Source organism: Amaranthus tricolor, chromosome 1 (genome assembly GCF_026212465.1).
Source record: "Amaranthus tricolor cultivar Red isolate AtriRed21 chromosome 1, ASM2621246v1, whole genome shotgun sequence".
In the NCBI taxonomy this organism is placed as follows: Eukaryota; Viridiplantae; Streptophyta; class Magnoliopsida; order Caryophyllales; family Amaranthaceae; genus Amaranthus; species Amaranthus tricolor.
Window position 1 is genome coordinate 14,798,666 of NC_080047.1, and position 23,028 is coordinate 14,821,693.

Sequence of the window (23,028 nt, forward strand, 5' to 3'; positions counted from 1 at the left end):
TGCCAATGGAGATGGTTGTTCATCAAAGTCAAAAACAAAAAAATATTTTTTTTTAAACAAAAAAGGAGATAAAAGTTCATACAATTTATACAAATTCAAGCTATTTCATTGTTCATAAAATTCCCATAGTTCGTAGATCCTTAGCTACAAATATTCAAGAGAAGGCACAACTTCAGTGTATCCTGTACGGCAAAACAACCCCAAACCTTTGATAACAAACAAAATGACGCAAGAAACTACACTTTTCACCCAAAAGTTGTAAACAATCATAAATAGCTTCAGAAATGCAAAGCACTAGGGTGTGCCTTAGTCATTCTAGTCTCGCCATACGGCTCGTCATTATCCATCCTCTTGTTGTTCCGGAGAGCAGCATACGCAATTACGTAGAAGATGACAAGGAGAATGAGCACGATGATATTGATAATCGATACCTTTCTCCAGCTGTGCTTAAGGCTTGCCAGCACACCAGCCCTGCAGGAGTCGCAAGCATAGCACAAAATTTGCTGATCGTTGTTCCATCTTGCACAGTCTGGACTGGGACCTACGAGCCCACCGCCTGGGCTCCATAATGTCTCATTCATAAAGGTATAACCACAATCGGTTGGTGGCTTGCAACACCCGGACTGCATATAACGCAATGGACAGAGATTATACACAGATAATTTAAGCATTAGTAGCAAAATTACAAAATCTTTTTTTCCAATGATGACAATTAAGAGATAATAATGATCAAATATCTCATTTTTCGCGCATATCAAAGTAAAATCTTTTTGCATGTAGCAAATTTGATTGGAAATGAGAGTAAAACTTTAATCTCACACAATCAAAAATTGTTTGCTCATGCTAAGCAAGCAATAATTGCACATCTTTTGTCGCGCATATCGAAGTAAAATCTCTTACTCAATTCCTATATCCCTTTCAATTAGCCACCATCCATTTTTGTGTAAAACTCCATTTTTTGCACATCTCATCCACCTACTTCTCCATCAATTTGTTTTTGACTTATTTTCTCAATACTCTAAAGCCAAAAATAGAAAAATAGCTGAACTGTAGCTAACTCAAAAAGACAAAGGACGTACAAAAGTAACTTTTAAACAAAGTAGGCACACAAATTCAATACATAGGGAATATTAACCTTGTGTTTATTAGATGCTGTCAAGCAAGAATAGAGATGCAATGCACAATAATGAAGAAGCCATAGTTAGAATGTCATACGAATTCTACAACCTAATCAATTAAACTGTATTAGAACATACTTCCTCTGTTTTTCTCATTTTTGCACTACTTTCATTTTAATTTGTCTAACTGATTTTGCATCCTTTTTATTTTTGACAATGATCTCACTCTCATTCTTTATATCTCATCCACAAACTGATATTCTCTCTCCATCTCAATCACTCATTTCTATCCTCTACTAGTTTTTTTGTCTCATTCCTCAATTCTCTCTACTCTAAATTTCACTCATTTTGCACAAGATTCAAAATGCGAGGGACGGAGAGTGTATAAAGTTTATGAAAGAATGAAAATGGTGCCTTACAATAGGAACCAAACAAGAAGTTATTATTTCCTACATCATGTTTTTTGAGAACAAAATCATGTTACATGAGCAATAGAGTAACAGATTTTCTTAGGATGGCAAGTGATCTGAGCCACAGGAAGAAGGCGATATAGGGGCCCATAACCTTTGATACAGTGGTTGGAAGAAGGACGACAGAACATAGAAACAGCTAGCTAAGTTCATGATGTTAATGGGTTGTCAAATAAGCCTCCATAAGATACATCACCTACGTTTGGTTAAATGAAAATTTGAATAGAGGCTTACCTTTATATATTTGGACCTCACAAGTTTGGTTGTGTACATTATTTGTGGTGTTGGAAACATCACAGCTTGATTTCATAGTTCACAAATCACAACAACTAGACCATTCATATAAACATGATGTATTGTTGTTATCTGAGGCCTACTAAAACTTCCTTTAACTAATGAATTATGTACATCATGCTATTTACTCAAATAAACAGTGAAGTATCGTTCATTAAGATAACAGGATTGATACAGTTATGATCTTAACGTCAAATATTGAAGGGTTGTTTCTTCAACAAAAACCCATGATAACGTGATTCTACCACAGGTGATTTTAAGCAATTCGGTTCAATTCGGACAACTAGTAAACTGCTGATTTTAAGAAATTTTAAGCCTTCTTTTTAATGAAGTTTCAAAATCCAAGAGTAATAGGAAATAAGTAAAAGATGGGACTATTAATAAAGAAAGCTAATTCCTTGTGTAAGTAAAAAAAGATGACCTAAAGGGCACGTTAATTTTGAAGGAGCAACATAATATAATATAATACTTCCTCCTATTCGGCTTATGTGTCCCATTTTCTTTTATGGTCAAGTCACCTTAATTGTCCCATTTCTATTTTTGGTATGGATTTTTGACTTTTATACCCTTAGTAGCTTTATCTTATTTTCAATTATACCCTCCATTATCCATACTAATTTTCCTCCCTTACATTAAAAACCCATAATACCACTCTCTTTCCTACCCTTAGGATCCCACTTTTGACTCTCCTTAAAATCCATGAAAAATCAAATGGGACTCTTAAGGTGTATAGGAGGGAGTATAATATAATATATAATATATATATATATATATATAGTTGTATAAAATACTTAAAATATCAGAAATGTGTTTCTTTTAACTCACATACAGTAATCAACGGAAAAAAGGAAGGTTACCTTTTCCTTTTCATTATCTTGAAAAAGTATTTTACAACCAAACATTAAACACCAACATGTATAAATAAAAATATTTAATATAAAAGACTTGGCCGTTAAAATTTCAATTTGAAAGCATGCATATATTAAAAAATGGATAAGAACAAAATTAATTTAAAAAAAATAATATAAGCAAAAGTGACCTTTGGAAAGGCAAATGGGGGAAAAGCAAAAAGGAGGTAGGTGAAGTGAAGTGGAGAGTGATGGGTTAGAAGACAAATGCATTCTCAGCAAGATTCCAAATTACCTGTGTTGCTTATATGGACACGATTAAGCAAATCTGAAACGCATATTCTATTTCAAATCAGGTTGATATTAAGCAAATCTGAAATGCATTTTCTAGCAAAAAGGATTTTTATCAAATTCAAATCTCAAAATGCTACTCCATAAGAGTTTTCTGAAAACACAAACCAGGCAGGCATGATTCTGTTCACAGCAAGACTTGGCATTGATATGGTTTGACACGAGGCACCGACTAACCCGGTACAATTTTCATGGTTAAATAAGGAGTAAATATCATATGGAGTAGAAAAACAACAAGTGAACACCTAAACATTATTATTGGTTATGAGATATGTATATATTTCCTTTATTTTAGGGTAAATTTGACCAATTATTAGGCACTAAATACTAAAAATAGATATCTTAATCATTATTAAAATAAAAAAAAATTAATTTCATAGACAATTTTAAATTTAACGAGTAAATCTTTTATTTTATCGAAAATAGTTTTAAGTGCATATTTATAGTCCTTGGCCACCAACTTACAAATTTAATATTTCTACAACATTATTTTGGAGTTATACAACCCTTAAAAAGTAAATTAAATAATAATACTAATAAAAATTAAACGAAACTCAAAGGGTAAAATACTCTTTTTAATAAACTTTTTGGTTTAAAAAACTATATTTTTAAAGTATTTTTGGTTTAAAAAGGTAATAATAATCTTTCAAAAACAAAGATAATAATAAGCTAAATATAGAAGTCTATTCCCAAGAAATTTTCTCATAGGTAGGGACAAAGCATCATGGCCAGGGGTGGGACCATATTGTATTTTTAACTCGGTCCTCTTACTAATTAATAATATAAACACTTATTTAAGTATCAATAGTTGGGTAATATATTTTTATTAGTATATCGATCATCTGACTAAAGCTTTTTGCTAGTATATTAATTGTTTGACCAAAATTTTTCTTTGGTATAGTTAATATAAATTTCTACTAGCGTATCAGCTATTTAGCCCCTTAAATTGAAATTTCTCGCTTCGTCCCTGCTCAGGATTAGGAAGAGTCGAATGAGTTTGTGAATGAGTTTTCTCCCTATCAATAATTGGTGATGGGTCATACTACTTGAAATCTTTCAATAAATATGGAGGATTAAATGGAAGTAAATGAATTTCTTTTATAAAATGGTGATCCATGTTGGATCCTAAATCTGTAAAGCATTTTGTAGGAGCCTATTGAGCTTATATAGCAATAGCAATAGCAAACATCACCAATTCAAATATCACTTGAGTCTGAGTTTTGTAGCTTGGGAAGGAAATAATTTTCTATATTTTGAAAAGCAAATTTAATGATGGCGGTAGAACACAACAGTTTCCTATCGCCTTTTGCTTTCCTTTCCCTTTTCCCCTTTTTGCTAATGGTTTACTATGACTATCTATGGTCTATGGAGTAGACATTAGTATACCATTACTCTCTCTTTGGCATGAAAGGATAGATTCAATAGTAAAAGAGTTCAAAACAAATCCGATGATTTAAAATTTACCCAATCTTATAACAGAATTCGATTTGACCCGAATTTAAAAATAATTTACAATTATGCAAAAAACAATATGAACACAAAACCCAATTTCAAACCGACCCAAAACATCATACCGAAATCAATTCGATAACCCGAATGAATACCTCTACTAGCTGGTATCAATAGAGTAAATTACATTTATTAAAACCAAATTTGAATTGAAAAATCTTATAAAAATGTATAATAAAATTAACTAATTGGAGTAGTTTATCTCTTCAAGTAAACTAACATAAAAATTCAAATATTGATTTTTTTTTTTAAATAAAATATTGTATTAGTTGTTCAAACGAGTATAATGCATTAATTAACAAGGAAATGATTTGTAAGAACATGAAAATAGTACATTAATTAGATAATGCTCTTACAATGCACAGCTATTTAAATTTTTGATATATTTGTATAAATAAAAAAATTATAAATTTACAGCTTTATGCTTTTACCATCTCAATATATCTTATACTTATTTAATAAATAACATTACAAAGATTTTATAAAAAGAATTGAAAAAAAATAAAATAAAATATATTTCTATGATTTTCTAATACACTTGAAAAGTAAAAAAAATCCATTGATATAAATAATATTAAAGTCATATTTAAAAAGTAGTAAAGTCAAAAACATAAACATTAGTCCATATTAGCATCATCATTGAGTTTTTGAGAAAATTTTTATTGAGAAAGTAACATCTAAGCAATTTTAAAAAGTGATACAGTGTTTTGTTTTAGTAATAGTTTAGATTTAAATAGATAAGTTATTCATATAATGGCATACTAATGAGAATTGTCGATTAGCTTAATAATTAAGGATTTTCCCTTATTTTTATGACACGAGTTCAATTTTCACTATTCAATTGCCTTGAAAATTTTCCATAAAAAACAAATTAGTCGTCAATTACAACAACAATGATAGACTATTAAATGTCTAATTTTCTATTATTGTCTACATCATCTAAATAGGAATCTTTTATAAAAAAAAACCGACGTATATTTGCTAGGGAGTTGAAAACAAATGTACTTCATCAAAGCTTAGCAGTAAAAAGGATAATCATAAAAGTATGGGTTGTTTAGCAAATAATTTGACTAGCTCGACCAGTTAAAAATATTAACTATTTTTGTTGGTTTTTAAATTAATTGGATAAATTAAATATTTAAGAATATATTTTATAAAATTAGGTATTAGTTGGTAGCTGTCTATTAGAAAAAAAAAATTAATTAACCTAAAAGCTAATAAAAAAATTAATTAAACTAGTTTTTCATTTTGACTAAAAAGTCATCTTTCACCGGCTAAATAATTATTTAACACACATTTTTTTAACTTTTTTTGAGCACAAAGTATGAATCAATCAATTAAATTTAAAAAATGTTTGAGTAAGATGATGGAGAAGGGTGGGCATCCCACGTGATGTATCCTGAAATAAAGCATAAATAAAAGGAGAACTCCTCCAAGACACAACCATACTCTTAAATCTATTCTTTCCCAAATTTATGAAAAATCAATTAATCAACAATCTATCTTCATGTTTACTACTACTTTTTTTTTTAATGTGCCTCTGCAAACATTAAGTTCCATAAACTCCATGTGACTTGTATTACTTCTACTAGTAATACCATCCTCATTGACCATACTTATTTCTGGTATTCATTAAACAATCTTAGATCCTAAACTAAATGCCAGTTGTTCATTACAAAAAAAAAAAAAAAAAAAAAAAAAAAATCATTACAATATTCACAAAGTTCATGTCATTTGTAAAATTGAAAATTTTTATTTTTTTAAAACAAAATTGTCTAAAAGTATCTCTTTTAATCTACTTTATTAATATTAATCCCTCTTCATTTCAAAAAAAAAATAAAATCAAATAAAAACTTCCCGTGGTAAACTTGAGATTTTGAGTTTTTCACGTGGTGACCAAAAATTGTCAAAAATCCACGCGGTGACACTAAGGTTTACTAACTTCTTCCACAGTGACCTTTTTGCACAGAAAACGTTAGCAAACATTAATTTCAAAGCTTAAAGGCTGCTATACGCCTATTTTTGTGACTCACTATTTCAAATTGCATCAATTTCAACCTTTTTCCCCAAAACATAAACCCTAACTCTACCATCTTTCATCTAAATTATATTTTTTCCTCTAAATTCAAACCCTAATTTTTTTTCAATTGAATTTGAAGTCAATTTTGGGAATTTAGGGTTAGAGCTTTAAAAAAATTGGGAAAATTGTTAGGATGAGAGAGTTTAGTTGGGAAAATAGGAATTCATTGAATGCAATATACCGGAACACTAAATTACCATTTGACGTTTCTGGGTAAAAAAGTTACGGAGAAACAATTTGATAAATCAGAATTACTGTATGAATTTTTTAAAAATTTTGATTACCACGTGTTATTTCCAAAAAAACTTCCTCTTTCTCACCAAATTTGCTTCGCGGGAAACATTTATAGATGTGACTAAAAATAGAAATTAGACAAATTTAATGGTGGCAATTAAAAATGAAAGTGGATGAATTTCGTTAGACTCATGATTTCAATCTTTCATAAGCAAAAAAATCATGTTTTCAATAAGAAACAAAATGTCCAGTAATATCAGCACCAAAGTACTTTAAAACATGATGAATCAAATATCAATCAGTCAGCCAAAACAAGGTTTAAGCAGTAAAATAATGTTATTTGGTAAAATCATTTAAATAAAATAATAAAGTATGGCCTATTTGTCAAGGTTAACATTTTAAATTTTAGGATAAGCATGTTGAAAAATAATAATCCCACATAAAAAAAAAATAAAAAAATTTATGTACAATCAATCATCCTCTCGTGTGGGTAAATCACTAAAAACATGATTGCATATTTGCATTCATCATGTAAAATCACTAAAAACCCTATGTTATCCTGGGGTAAATCGACAATAGGATGGACAGAACAATTATCTAAACATGTCTATAAAATTAACGTTACTAAATAATATTAATAGGATTTTTAATCAAAAATTAACCATTCAATTTTTAATTAACTTCTTATTTTGAAATTGTCTCACCCTACGATATATTTATTCAAATTCCCATCGCCACAAATTAAATGAGTAAAAGTATTAAATTAGAAATCACTCCAATAATTGATTAAATTAAAATAATGGAAAGGGAAATTAAATGAAAAAACTGAGGAAATTACCTCAATAGGACTAAGTTTTCTGGAGTAGAACATATCAGTTGTTTCAGGGATACCATTAACAGTCCTTTTCATCTTCCCACAAACCCTAGAATCTCTAATACATGAAGCAATCTTATACCAATAACTATTATCAGAAACTCTTCTTTCAAGCCAACCCGAATAATCCTCCAAATAATACTCCAAATAAGCCCGGTTCAACACGGGTCGACCCGACCCTTTATCAGTAACAGCATAAGCAAATATAACAAACCCAATTAAAGCGGCGATGATAAAGAACATAGCCCACATATAAAGATACATAAGGAAAGTATTTCTGTAACAAGACCCAGCAAACCCAGCAAGAGAAACCACCATTAAAGCAACTCCAATAACAATTAATGGCCATTGAAGAAACTTCATACAATCTGTTGAGTTGGCTTTACTGCTTAACCATATTCCTCCGGCTAAAATTGGTACCGATAAGAGAAAGGTTAGGAAATTTACAACCCCTATTAGGTGATTACTTGCCCTCATTTTTTGTCTTTCTGGGTTGATTTTTGTTGGGGTTTTGAAGGTATTGTAATGAATTTTCTTGATTTTTGAATGAATAATTTGAAATCTGAGATTTGAATATGTTCTACAGAGTACACATAATGTGGTGTGATTGTGTGGGTATGGGTAAACAAGGGGGGGGGGGGGGGGGGGGGGAAGGGGCAGGTGCTAAGCTGCTTAGAAATGCTGAAACAGGAGTAAGTTGTCTATATAAGGTAGTGATGGATGCAAGGTTTGCGGGATTAATATGATTATTTTATGAGAAGAGGTTGGACTATTGTATCAGCATGTGGACGGTGACATTGGGGGGCCTTCTTAAGAGTATTATTAACAATTAACAATTAACAATTAACAATGAAATGACATAATGTGATTGTTTGTCACAAAACAATTGCTTTACCCAATTGATAATGATAAAAATGGAGTGTTATCAAGAAACTCCAACAACATGTTATCAAATGACCCATTTCACATATGGTCATTTGATATGAATAAATATCAATTTTTGTTCTACATGCAATCTAAAATGTATGGTATGCCATGCCAAGAGCTGTGCCAGATATAGGATTTAGAGTCCCCTAAGGAACCAACAAATGGACAAGATTTTGACAGAATTTCTTTTATATAATTAATAACTAAAATATTTTTTATTTCGACAAAATACGTTGTTGAAGAGCAATAATCTCAAGACAAAACCAAAGTAATATAAGAGGTAACGAACAAACAACAATTTAGATTCTTTATAAATTTCTTATTAAATATTTTCTATAACTTAATTTAGATTTTTTTTTTTGTTTAGTGATATTTAAATTCCATTTTATGAAACAAAAGTAGTTTTTCATCATATTTGTTTGTTTCTACAGATTTTTGCTTCTTCTTCACTCCCCTTTTTTTTACAGATTATCTCTGTTTTTTTCTATAACATTTTTTCTATTTAGTATAAATTTTGTTTTTTCTCCTAAAAAAAATTCTTTTGGTGATTATAATTTTGGAAATTTTTGTTCTTGATGTTATTTTTGAACTTCTTCCCAAAATTCAATAAAATTGTAGGATTTAATTGGGTTTTTCTCATTATTTAGTTTTAAATTTTGTATTCATATTTAACTATGCAAGATAAACAAACACATTAATAAACACGTTAACATTAATAAAAATTCAATTACTCCAAGAACATAAACAAAAAAAAAATCAAGAAACAACATTTTAACAAAATTCATGAATCAAGATTAAGAATAAAGATTAAGAATTTAAGATTAACATTAAGCTTAAAGATTAAAACATAAAGATTAAGATTGAGATAAAGAGTGAAGATATCTAAAAAAAATCAAAATTTTGATTTTTAGGGTTTTTGTGAAGAGAGACTGTGAGCAACCACAGCCCACAACAGGTGACGAGCAGCAACGGAAGGAAGGCAGCGTCCATGAGGGCGTCAGGCGGCGATGTTACGGTGGGTGTAGTGTAGAGTGCGGAGTTTTTAGGTTTTTCAAGAGAGAGAAAAGGAGTAACTCTGATTATGAGTCTGTAATAGCGCAGGAAAATGACCCTAATTCTTAAAATTCAAAATTTTTTTAATTTTTTTTTCAAAAATTCGCTCGGGGACTGCTCGGAGAGGCCCATACATAGATCCGACTCTGGCCAAGAGTTAAACTATCATGTGTAAAAAGGGATTTTGATTACCTTATAGTTCATATAATGGCATGTACCAATGAGGGAAGTGATGGAAATGCATTGGGGTTGAGTGGCATTATGATCAAGCATCATAGAGAAGCAAACAGAAGCCCTGGAGATGGGTGCTCGTTTGAGCGTCTGCACGTAAGTGTTTCGCACTTTGATAGTTAGATTATTAGGGACACGTAATGCCCTTTTGGGAGAATTTTTTTGATGTTTTAGCCCATTAAAGGGGCATAAGAATGAGGGGAAAAGATTATTGTGGACTAGTCATAGTTTAACAAAAAAAAATTGGTGATATCGTAGAGAGTTCGTACTACGGGTCGAAATCAGGTCGACCGTATCTTTTGCAGGTCGAGTCAAGATTATGATTTTCGATCCATTAATTAAATGGGTTGGGTTTAAATCATGAGTATCTAATTTGTTTTTATATGACCCAAATTTAAATCCGATCCAATTTGATGTATTTAACAGGCCTATCATTAATTACAACACATAAAAACATTTTAAAGGGCTTGGGCTTCGTAGCTAGACTAGATGGGGTGAATAACAACTCAATCGGTTGGGCTAAGACCGAAAAGACACAAATTATTTGCAAGTTGGGTATGTACTTGTCATAGGACAGAAGTATTTTAGTAGCTGATGAATCAAAATTTTGGCATACTTTAAAAACACAAATTTTTGAAAATATTATAAATAGGCATTAAAAATAATATAAATAGACATTTAATATATTATCAGTAGGCATTAGAAATGCAGTAAGTAGTTATTAAAAATAATGTAAATATGAATTAAATTTTAATAGTGACGTCTCTAAAAAAACGGTCTCTCAAAATACTAGCTGTTTAAAAATTGGTTAACTACCACGCTTGTTGATAATATTTTTAAATCAAATGGTGAAAATCAAGAAAAAAAATTAAATTTGTGGACGTTGGAATTTGGAGGGTAGAAGGGTTTTACTTTCCGGACGTGAATGAGCAGTTGGAAAATAGTTAAATTTTGAAAACCTGTACTCTATCATATGGTACTACACTCCTACTCCTACTCTATGTCCCACAATATTTGTTTTATTTTTCTTAGTCTCTCTTAATAAATTTTTATTTTTAACTTTTTACCCATTCGCTTTGAATAATTTTATTTTTAGATTATATTTTAATAATTTAATATTTGCTTTTAGTTTTATTTTATTAGTAGGTTAGTAGCAAACTAAGAATAAAAATAGCTTTATTGAAAAATAATTCAAACTTGAAATTATTCATAATGAATAGGTAAAAAGTTGTATTATTAATATCAATTTTTATAATAATCTATATTCTTTTAGTTTCCACTCATACATCTAATCTACCCTTTTTTTATATTTTATTTTATATTTTTTACGTTTGTATGAAATACTCTATTTTCAATCTTATTTTATATTTTATTAACTATTAGTATATTAGTAGCAAATTAAAGGCAAAAGTAGGTTTATTAAAATATATATTTCAAAGTTGGTATTATTCATAGTTGAAGGGTGAAAATTTGTATTATTAATATCAATTTTTTTTATAATTATAATAAGAATGATTTGCCTAAGTAGTGTTGGAAAATAAAAAAAAAATTCAATTTGGGGTTTACCAATATTTATTTTCCAAACTAGTGTTCATTAAGAAAAAAAATAATTCACTCTATTGAATTGTGGTTTGGAAAGTTCCAAACCTATTAAATCTCTCCCAAGAAAAATTAAAACAAAATTAAATTAGTTCAAATTCCAACAACAACCCTATTTTATTTATTTTCTCAAATCCCTAAACTAAACATCAGTAAGACTGACGATGAAGTACTTGAAGAGACTGATGACAACCATCATCCACGTCAACCGCCGGCTTTCCACCACAGCTGCCACCTATACCAATCACTGTAGTCTAAATTCACTATTCTATTGAGATTTTTTTTTCCAGTGTACAATTGAAGTAATTTTCAGATTTTCATCTCTATTTTTGATTGATTTACATCACAAAGATAAAGCTAACAACAAATCACAAAGGTATACTATCTTCGACAAACATCTTTATTGATTTTTACTTTTGGACTTGATTGAAATTTTTTGTTGTATGTAGAAGTATTTTTATAGGATATTTTACTCTTTCTGTAAGACTTGTGAGATTTTTAAAATTTGTTTACGCATATATTTGCTTGACAAAACAACTTTATCCTCTTGCATGTTTGAAATTACCAATCCAAAAAAATATAGCTTAGTAAAACGATTTTATTATATGGACACCATTTTAGGAATTATGTCTTAAAGAACAACAAAGTTGAAAATTTTTTATTTTGCAACTCCTATTAGGCAAATCACTCTTATAATAATCAAAATTCTTTTAGTTTCTACTCATACATCTAATTTACCCCTTTTTATCTCAATTTATAATGTTTTTTACGTTTCTATGAAATACTCTATTTTATTAACCAGCATTGTCCCATTTGATTTTTAAACTCTATTTATCAATTACTCTTAATATATGATTTGTTATTAATCTATATGTTAAAACATAATTATCTGTGATCTTGTTTGATTCGTCATAATGTAAATTCATTAATATCAAATTTTAATAATTTTTACCCAAGCACAATTAAAAATATTTAAGATTGAAATGGCACATCGACAAATGTGACAATATCAAATGGAACAATAATAGTGAATAAAAGATAGTAATACTTACCCACTTTTGTTGATTTAGGGTCAAGTGTTTGTGTCAGTTTAAATCGAGTCTTACATCCACATTGAAATTTTACATAATTGAAAATTTATTTTTCAAGCAGATCAAATCAAGTTCAATTACACGATCAGATTAATATTAAATTATCAGTTGTATTTAAATATCTTTGTAGTCCCCAATGACCCAATTTTAATGGGGCAATTGCAATTTGCAAAGGGTGTAAAAGACAAATTCCACTCCGCGCCTCTCTCCTGTTTCACGCTCACTCACTCCCTCCAAACTCCCAATTCCCAACTCCTTATCTCCCTTTCTCTTTCCTCACTCCCTCTGTGCACTCCTCCACCTTTTGGCAGTTGACACTCCCTTTCTCTTTCTCTCTCTACCTCTGCTCACTACTCACCACCCATTTATTTTTTAAAACCTCTGAAATCTTCTTCAAGAGTACTCCTATCTTATCTTATTTCCGGTGAGATACTTACATTCTTTCTTTCTGTTGTTTATGTATTTCTATTTTTCAAATGCTCTTTGTTAAGCTGCTTTGATTTTAGAACACAAATGTGATAATGTAAGTAAATGGGGTTTTTGAGAATTTTCTGGGTTTATGTGTTTATGGAGTAGTTTTTTTAGGGTTTATTATGGGTGGAAAAAGTGTACTGATGACACCTTTCAACCATTGATGTTCTTTTTGCTTATGAATCTTTGTTGGGTATAAAGTTTCTTTAATAGGGTCATATTGTGGGTCATTTCTTATCTGTTTAAACATTATTTTTTTTGAAAGAAGTTTAAACATTATTATTATCAGCTATATTACTCTTTTTTACAAGTTTAAACTTTTCATTTTAAGTTTTAATATTTTTTAATTTTATCACTTGATTTTACCCAGAAAAGGAACCAAACTAAATAAACATCTGAACAAAGTTTTTTTTCCCTTTGTCCTTTGTTTTTGAACTTTTTTGTTAACAATGTACTACTCCTATAGTCCTATTACTATTGTTTCCATTTTTAGCTTTTTTTAAAAATCATTTTTTGATCCTCAAAAAAAAAAGCTGCTTTTATAATTTTAAAATTATAATTTTGTTGGTTTTCAAATGGAGTAGTAAGAAAAATATGCTCCAAGCAGCTGTAGGCCATGAACATTTTTTCAAACAAAAAAAATTAGAATTCCTGATGTTACATATGATTTCTTTTAACATGCGCTCCTGTGCCTGCGCCTTAATTCTCGGTCATAACTGATAAAACTAGCAAATAATATTATTCCAGAAATACCCTTTAAGTGGGATCTGTTTGGATAAATGTTGTCCAACCCATAAAGATGAAAGGGGGGTAGGTTGTGTAAATTCTTGAGCAGTTTGTGTCACCAATTTGACTATTGATATTAATAATGTTCATTTCACCTAACTGTTGGAAATTTTTTAGTACTTTTGCTATTAGGATTTAGGAATAAAGGGGAAATAAGAATTGAAAGAAATGTTATGATTATCTGGGTTATAAATTTGGTTCTTTTCAATGTCATGCATTATTAATTTATATACTTCATAGATTATGATATATGTAGTCCTAATGGGTATCTATAAATACTACTTTTGTTTACAATTTACTTGCAACATTAGAGATTTTACACTATTTATTCATCACTTTTAATACGTGGCTAACTTTTAATCTACAAGTTAAAATATAGCAAGTGGGATATTGTTTGATTCGTCTCAATGTAATGATTATTAGTATTAATTTTTTATAAATTTTTGTTACATATAATTTGAGATATTAAATAATCAAATTAGTGTATTGTACTTTATAAAAAAGCAAACGTTGCAAGTAACTTAGAACGCAGGAACGAAGGATGCCTAAGATGGTATTAATTTAGAAATTTTGAACTATTCAATTGTAGTTTTCTCCTTTCTTGTATTAGAAAAAAATTAAAACTTTATGAAATATAGATGTTATATATTAAGAAGTGAAGAAAATATGGCAAAACAAGGAATAAGATGGGGTGGAGGAAGAAAAAGTGGGGGGAGTAGAACAGCATTGAATGTGTGAAGTTGTAATATTAATGTGATGATGGTCATATGCATTGGATTCTTTTATTAAGATTGTCTGTGTTTTGTGATTACTCTGCTATGTTTGCAGTTTGTGGACCCAAAACAGCATTGATTGTGTGAAGATCTAACACTCTCTATTTCGAAACTTACGCCTTGTGTTGTGTTAAAGGGGAAGTTGAACTTCATTATGCAGACACCCAAAGCAAGGTAAGAATGAGATTTTACATATTCTATCTAGAGTATTTCCCTATGCTTTACTTCTGTTTTTATGTTTTTTTTTGATTTATGATTATCTGTGCTTGGACTTGAGTTCTTGTGTCTGTCACTGGTATGTGTCTTTGAGTGTCAAGCTTGTCTTTTTATGTGGATTACAATTGTATTTTTTTTTGGTGTACATGTGGTTTCAAGTGCCCAATATAAAACCAACTATTCTTTGATCTGTTTTTGATGTATGAATGTTCTGTAGTTGGAGTATGACTGTGATTTCCTTGTATTTTGCTTTTCTGTGGAATTATTGATGGAAAGTTGCGTGATTTATCTGTTTATTCATCCTTTATGTGCTGCTGTGAAGTGACCTTTTGTAAATGCAATGTTGTCAATGATTCGAACTAAGAGCATTTGTGTATCTCTAGCCAGCTTCTGAATACATAATAACAAAGCTTTGAGAATTTTATCTTGATTTAGGAGTAGTTTTCGTAGGATGATTTGGTTCTGTGATTAACCATAGGGTTTTTTCTTTGTTGGGCTTAAGGGCAGCGACTAAAAACATAGTTTGCCTTGTCTATGTCGTCCTCCGTAAAATTAAGACTAGAGAAGTCGGACTGGATGGTTTTTTATACAGTTTAGTGTTCAACGGGCTACATTTTTCTGCTGTATATACCACTCAGATCAACATAGCCTATGGTCTAACGTTTTGATATGAAGTAGAGTCACAGACGCATGACTTCTGCATTTTATGTTTTTGCTTATTTCTTCTCCTTTGTCTTCCTCGAGCAAACAAGGTACTTCAGCAAACTAAAAACAATACTTAATCCAGTTTACAACTTAAAGGTCATTTAATTTTGAAATATAATGTATGAGAAGCTTTTTGCTCTCAGCAGGAAGTAAGGAAACCATCTTTGAAAACAATGGTATATATATCATGTCTTTTGTTTTGTGTTCTCATGTAGATTTTTTACTAGCCCAGGAGCTATATGACTTGTGAAATGGAGTCCAGTATATGATTGTAATTATGGTTAATTCTAGTTCCCTCATCCTCTCATGCATTCTTGGTTGTGTACTTTCGTTCCTATTTCTAAATATTACAAGATCCTCGTAGTCTATTCAGCTCTTAGTCACAAAGTAACAAGTGAAATCAAATATAACTCCCTAGCTAAGAACTAACGGCTCGTTTGGTTAATAGTACTAAATGGTGGTAATGAGAATGATTTATAGTGTAAAATGTCATCAATAGTTCTATGTCATTCCTATGGTAATGAAACTTTGATCACAAAAAATTTTTTTGTTGACAAATTTCCATTACCACTTAATACCACTTCTGCCAATGGTAATGCATTGGAATCAAATTTACGAAGTAAATGAGGTGATTGAAGTTGGACAAGCATGACCATCAAGGTACCAAGAGATTTTTCAACCAAAATTACACTAGTTTTGATTCTATTACCACCGTGTAATATCACCTATCAAACGGGCCGTAAGAGTACTCATGTGGTAGAGTTCTTTGTATATAATCACCCTAGATTAGATTAGTGGCTATTCTATTACTCTAAGCTTCTTGTGCTGGCTACAAATCAAGCCAGCTTTCGATGTTTTTTTTGAAATCAAAGCTTTCGATAACTTTATTATGCATTTATGCCCCCTGGTTTACTCTCTATTGCATTACTGAACCCATACTCCCCCATTTCCCTCCATAGCAGAGGAAGTCCCAAAGAGTCTCCTCAAAAAGTCTCTGCACGGCCAGTCAGACAGCTGAAGATAAATTCAAGTGAACCAAGCTCTCCATCTCCTTCTAGTAAGGCAGCTGTTAAGACTCCTAAAGACAGAAGCCCAAAAGTTACTGAGAGAAGATCTCCAAGGAGCCCAATTCCAGAGGTACCGACTAATTTAGTCTTCTCATAATTGGTTCATTATTATGGTACTTTCAAATTATTGTCATAAATCATCCAATCACCCCAACGTCATTAAGTGGCTCCCACCAATACATGGTTTTGGGGGGTCCAACCTACACAGCTTACCTTTGTAATAAAAAAGTTGTTTTCATTGATCCTTAATAACAAAGATCATCTAACTAAACGTTTTACTGTACATCAGTACATTATAATCCAAATTATAATCATAGAACATAACATTTTAGAAGCTGTTACATTTTTGAATGGTCTCCTAGTTATGGCATTGACTTCACTTTTGTTGGTGGATGCGAGACTGTTGGTTGTTAGTGCTAACTTGTTTTTTGTCTCTGGCGTATTTCCCATAAAATTTAGACTCTTCTAGAATTGGTTAGATACACAGGTTTAGCTTCATCAATCATTGATCAAATTCCCCTAAACTTTTTCTTTTGATGTGTTCGATTTTTCAGCGAAAACGCCCAAGCAAATTATCGGCATTAGAATCGCAGATTTCCAAACTTGAGGATGATCTGAAAAAAGTGAAAGACCAGCTTATTACTTCTGAATCATCAAAAAAGGAGGCTCAGCAAGATGCAGAGGAAGCAAAAAGGCAACTAGCCGATATTTCTGTACAACTGGAAGAATCTCAGAAGCAACTTTCTCAAGCTCTTGCTTCCCAGGAAGGAACTGTTGTTTTTCAAAATGATTTAGACGAGCAAGAGTGGAAATCTCAGATTGAGTCTGTTCGTAACCAACACTCGATTGATTCGGCTGCTTTAGCGTCAGCCTTGGATGAGATTCAGAAACTCAAACTGCAACTTGAAAAGGTCACTGATTCTGGTAGTTCACAAGCTGAGCAAAGCAAAATTGCACATGCGGAACTCAAATACCTGAAAGATAAGTTGGCTGAAACATTCACTCTTCTTGAAAGTATGAAACAAGAGCTAAAAGAATCTAAAGAATCCGAAGCGGAGGCTCAGAATCTTGTCAGGGAAACTCTTATCCAACTAGAAGCAGCCAAAGAGACTGTCAATGCCCTCAGATCAGATGCCGTCAAATCCGCTGAGGCCTATGATTCTGTTACTGCTGAACTAGAGAAGTCGAGGGCACATGTAAGCTATCTTGAGGGTGTTGTGAAAGGACTTAATGCCGATCTCATGAAATTCAGTAGTGTTAATGCTGTTGATAGCGTTGGCGATCAGATAATGTCAGAAGATGTCAGTCAGCTTCAAATGGAGCTTAAAGCTGCACAGTCTGAGGTGAGGCAGCTCAAAGTTGCATTAGAAGCTGCTGACATAAGGTACAATGATGAACGTTCTCGCAGCACCATGCAGTTAGAAAATGCATCTGGGCTCTTTACAAATATCAAGGAGCAATCAAATCTTAGAGAGGCTGAACTGGAAGCAGCGCTGAAGAAAGCGAGCGTGAATATTGAAGAGCTGAAGGCGAACCTGATGGACAAAGAAACCGAATTACAGGGAATTTCAGAAGAGAATGAAAGCTTGAGTATGAAGCTTGAGAAATCTCGGGCATCCCAGAGAGAAGAGGAAATCGAAGATGAGCTTAGCAAATTGAGGGAACAAGTGGCTGATTTAAGGGCAAATTTGATGGACAAGGAGACAGAAGTACAGAGCGTATTAGAGGAGAATGAGAAGCTGAAGCTAGCGATGAGTAAACAGGAAGTCGACAGGGGAACTGATAATGGTCAAGTTGCTGCTGCGGTAGAAGCATCTCTTGCTGCTGAACAAGTTGCTATCACCAAGCTCGGGTACATGATGGAAGAAGTCGATAAAAGTAACAAGAAAGCAGCAAGGGTTGCTGAGCAGCTTGACGCAGCTCAAGCAACCAATGCAGAAATGGAGGCGGAGCTTAGAAAAATTAAAGTGCAGTCTGATCAGTGGAGAAAGGCGGCAGAAGCGGCTGCTTCTATGCTTTCAAATGGGAACAATGGAAAATATGTGGAGCGGACGGGATCAATGCCTCTAGATAACAAATATAGCCCTGTTGGGGGTAGACATAGCTCCCCCTACTCGGACGACTATGATGATGATTCCTTCAAGAAGAAGAATGGTAATGTCTTGAAGAAGATCGGAGTTTTGTGGAAGAAGCCACAGAAATGAAATGCAGAGACAGGCAAGCTTCTTTTGGTCCCTTCAGTTATTTTTATTGTTTATGCTCTTATTGGAAAGTGATTGACACATTGTCCCAACCTCTTAATCTAGTGAAATTAATGATTTTTACAAAAACTTCCTTTATAGTTTGTACCATATGGGCATACAAAGACCATATTTATATTGGAAAGGCCGAGATCCCATCTTTGAAAATCCTACCAGAGTATACACAGCTAGGAATTCTCTATTTTGCTTATTTTGATGAACTTTTCTTTCCATCCAGAATCTGTAGAGTTGATTGTTTTTATTCACTTTATTGTATTCGCAGAAATTGAAGATTGCTTCTCGAGGTTCTCGCTTGATGTATCTGCAATCTAGTACCCGGTGGCTTCGGAGAATTTTGCAGCATGCAATATGCAGTAATAGTGTATTGTGCTGCCTAATGGAAAGACTTATGTTTCCATTCAAGAATATTTATGTGAATGTATATGTAATGTGATGTGTATTAGGACTAGTTTGAGGGTGATGTTGGTTTATGTACTGACTGTAGTTTTGGTAAGCCAAATATGTATATCTGGTTTACTAACGAAACGTGTAACGGCAAATTGCGCTGGTTATGACTCATGTAAGACCAGTTTGTGGAAATCCAGTTGCATAATGAAATCCTTGGTGAAACAAGATCATCGAGTACTTTAGTAGAGCTACTATTATGAGAGACTGTCTTTCGAAGAGAGGACCTCAAAACAAGAAACTCATATTTTTATTTTCTCTTTAATTTGTATTAATTGGGCTAATTAACTCGGAGAGACCGTCTCTTACAACAATTTGTGTTTTTTGTAATCAGCACAAGAAAAAATAACAAGAACAAATGAAATTGAATAAATTAATACTATATTTAGATAGCAAATTATGAGAGAAGAAAAAAAGGAAAGGGAAGGGGAAGGGGAGGAGTAAGGAAGGAGAGTGCATTTTGTTTGTTTAGAAGGTAAGGAAAAAAGAGTGAAATTAAGTTTTCTTTTAAATCTTTTCATCTTAGGAGAGATTATATTTTTAATAAAATTTATTTATGTTTTTCCTTTAAATCTCTCTCTACAAATCCCTCTTCTTCCTTTTTGTTGTTTAAACAAAAAAATTTTCATTCTTTCAAATCCCTCGTTTTCATTTCCGTTCATTTCTCCAAATATAGTGCAACAACGACCTTTGAAGAAATTTGCGCAAAATTATTTTCTAGTGAAATTCAAACATAGGATCTCATATAGAGAAAGTGATAGTTGTTTCAAGTGAGATAAGACTTAATTATCAATTTACTTTGAATTTTGAATGAATCGAACGGTATGTTAGTGCAAAGTTTTAACACTGAACATGCATTCATCAACTTTGTGTTTACGCTTTAATACTTTGATAATCATGTATATGAAAATTTTATTTTACTCTTCTAATTGAGAAAATTCTACATCTTTCTCACAAGCCAGCACAACATTGTAAAACTTTCATCAAAAATAATTTATCAGTTCGTGCTTTAACAATTTCATCTGGTGAAAAGAATTTTGAAATTAGTTTTAATCCGATAGATACTTACATTAATTGGCAACCTAAATATTAGGTCACTTGCTCACTTGACATACACATGTCAAATTGTCAATTGCTCTAATGTGGCTGTATATGTGGTTGTACACATGGCTTTCCACGTGACATGTTATTTATTTTAATTTTCTAAATTTTTAGTTAAAAATTAAAAATTAGATTTAATTTAATTTAATTTATATTCATTTATTGAATTTTAGTTATTATATTTTATTTCGAGTTGGTTTTAAATTTATATTCGATATTAAACGCATTTTTAATTTTGTTTTTATTTATTTATTTATTATATTATATTCTACAATTTGTTTTTAATTTATTCTTTATCAAATTATATTTTAAATTATGTTTTTAATTTTAACTTTATTAAATTTATTATTTTATAAATAACTAATTTTTATAACGAGGGATTAAAAAATAAAAAGGAGATAACACCCACCCTTATCAGACCACCACAACTAACAACTTCAACCCCCTCCTCTACAAATCCGACCATCAAAGCCCTTCTCACCTGCAAAGCCCACTATCACAGCTTTATTGATGTGAAATTTTATTTTCACCGGAACTGCACGATGTACGTGTAGTTATGGTGTTGATCTCAGAGAATCTAATTTAATTAAATTGCTCAATTCTTTATTATCACACAATACGAAACAGATTATATGACAAGAATTTATCTAAACTACTAAAACTATGGGTCTTGAATAAGCAAATATATCACTTAAATAAACTAAGACAAATAATTTGGTGTTTAAACATTACTAAAAAGAGTTTTAGAATATTAAAAATCATCTAATTTTATTTTGATAATCAATTACTCTTCTAATTGTATGAAAATGAAAATCAAAAATCATCTAATTATTCTCAAACTTTCCATTATATTGATTAATATCATTTTAAAACCATACTAATTTTAGTCATCAAACTTTCATTTTATTGGCTAAACTAGTTTGAATTTAACCTAAAAAATACTTTAATTCTAAATTGCTTCTATGTCTTCTAATCACAAACTTTCCTTTTACTAAAATAGTTAATAAAAAATATTTAAATTTAGGCTCAATAAACATACATGTAACCATAGATTCAATTTTCATACCATTAGGATCATTCCATATCAATATGGGATCAATCTCTCAATTTCACATGATAAATTTTAATAATTTTTACTTAAGCACAATTAGAGATATTTAAGATTGAAATAATGCATCGATAAATGTGACAATATCAAATGGAACAATAATAGTGAATAAAAGATAGTAATACTTACCCACTTTTGTTGATTTAGGGTCAAGTGTTTGTGTCAGTTTAAATCGAATCTTATATCCACATTGATATTTTACATAATTGAAAATTTATTTTTCAAGCAGATCAAATCAAGTTCAATTACACGATTAGATTAATATCAAATTATCAGTTGTATTTAAATATCTTTGTAGTCCCCAATGACCCAATTTTAATGGGGCAATTGCAATTTGCAAAGGGTGTAAAAGACAAATTCCACTCCGCGCCTCTCTCCTGTTTCACGCTTACTTACTCCCTCCCTACTCCTTATCTTCCTTTCTCTTTTCTAAGTCTAACTAATATCATTATGTCATATTATCATATTATACAATCTAATAAAATGACTGTAAAATTTTATATAACATTCTCATAATAATTTTTCATATAAAATAAATTTTATTAATATTAACATCAATTTATTCTTTAATATATGAATAGTATATGCAATAAGATCGAATCCACAAGAAAATCAATACTTGAATGAATCTATTGTGGAGAGTAGTTTATTTTTTGACAAGGAGGTTTTGTGATCAAGACTAGATGCTAAACAACTAACAAATAACAATAAACAAAACACAAAGGATTATTTCAATGATAGGAAGATATCTTGAGTACAATTGGTTTATAATTTCAACACCTTATTGTGGGTGATTTCTACAACTTATTATTGGATAGTCTAATCAAATGAAAAAAGTTAAATTTTTATGAAATATATCATGTTATTTCTCTGCTAATGAAATTTTGATCATAAATTTTTATTTTTTTTAGAATTTTTCATTACCATCTAATAAACTTTCTAAAAAGTAATGCGTTGAAATAAATTTTATTAAGAAAATCAAAAAAATAATACTCCCTCCTATTCATCTTAAGTGTCCTATTTACTTTATACACTCTATCCAATATACTTATTCAATCCTTAATATATCGAGTTATGTTACTTATGTAAAATTAAAAATAATAAAAAGTTGATATTAATAGTCTTTACATCAAAACGAATCAAATAAGATCCCACATGACTATATTTTAACTTATAGATTAATAATAAAATGCAATTTAAGAGTGATAAATAAATAGTGTCTCAAAAGTAAATAGGACACCTAAGTTGAATAGAAGGGAGTATAATTGGAGTAGAAGAAGCATAAGCGTTACAATTTTTTAAATGAATTTTTTTTATAAACTTATTTGTGTTTGTAAATTGTAATATGAAAATTGTTTGTTCTTATTGATTAAATTAATTTTTGTGGTTTCACATTATTGAATGCAAAAACATTTGT

At 30.8% G+C, this 23,028-nt stretch overlaps 2 protein-coding genes across 3 annotated transcripts; one reads left to right on the plus strand and one right to left on the minus strand.

The window, feature by feature from the left end:
* Window positions 1-28: 28 nt before the first annotated feature.
* LOC130805316 (tetraspanin-3-like) lies at window positions 29-8,453 on the minus strand. The gene is made up of 2 exons (XM_057670040.1): window positions 7,743-8,453; window positions 29-623 (listed from the first exon to the last, which is right to left on the minus strand). Exons 1-2 carry the CDS (start codon window positions 8,253-8,255, stop codon window positions 279-281), a joined length of 858 nt encoding a protein of 285 aa, XP_057526023.1. The 5' UTR covers window positions 8,256-8,453; the 3' UTR covers window positions 29-278.
* A 4,366-nt stretch (window positions 8,454-12,819) lies between these two features.
* On the plus strand, window positions 12,820-19,570 carry LOC130805322 (interactor of constitutive active ROPs 3). 2 transcript variants are annotated; one of them, XM_057670066.1, is made up of 5 exons: window positions 12,820-13,103; window positions 14,765-14,883; window positions 16,590-16,767; window positions 17,252-18,914; window positions 19,221-19,570. In XM_057670066.1, exons 2-4 carry the CDS (start codon window positions 14,864-14,866, stop codon window positions 18,899-18,901), a joined length of 1,848 nt encoding a protein of 615 aa, XP_057526049.1. In that variant the 5' UTR covers window positions 12,820-13,103; window positions 14,765-14,863; the 3' UTR covers window positions 18,902-18,914; window positions 19,221-19,570. The 2 variants fall into 2 exon arrangements, with proteins under 2 accessions (XP_057526049.1, XP_057526056.1); XM_057670073.1 differs by having other exon boundaries at window positions 12,829-13,103; window positions 16,593-16,767.
* The last annotated feature ends 3,458 nt before the right edge of the window (window positions 19,571-23,028 follow it).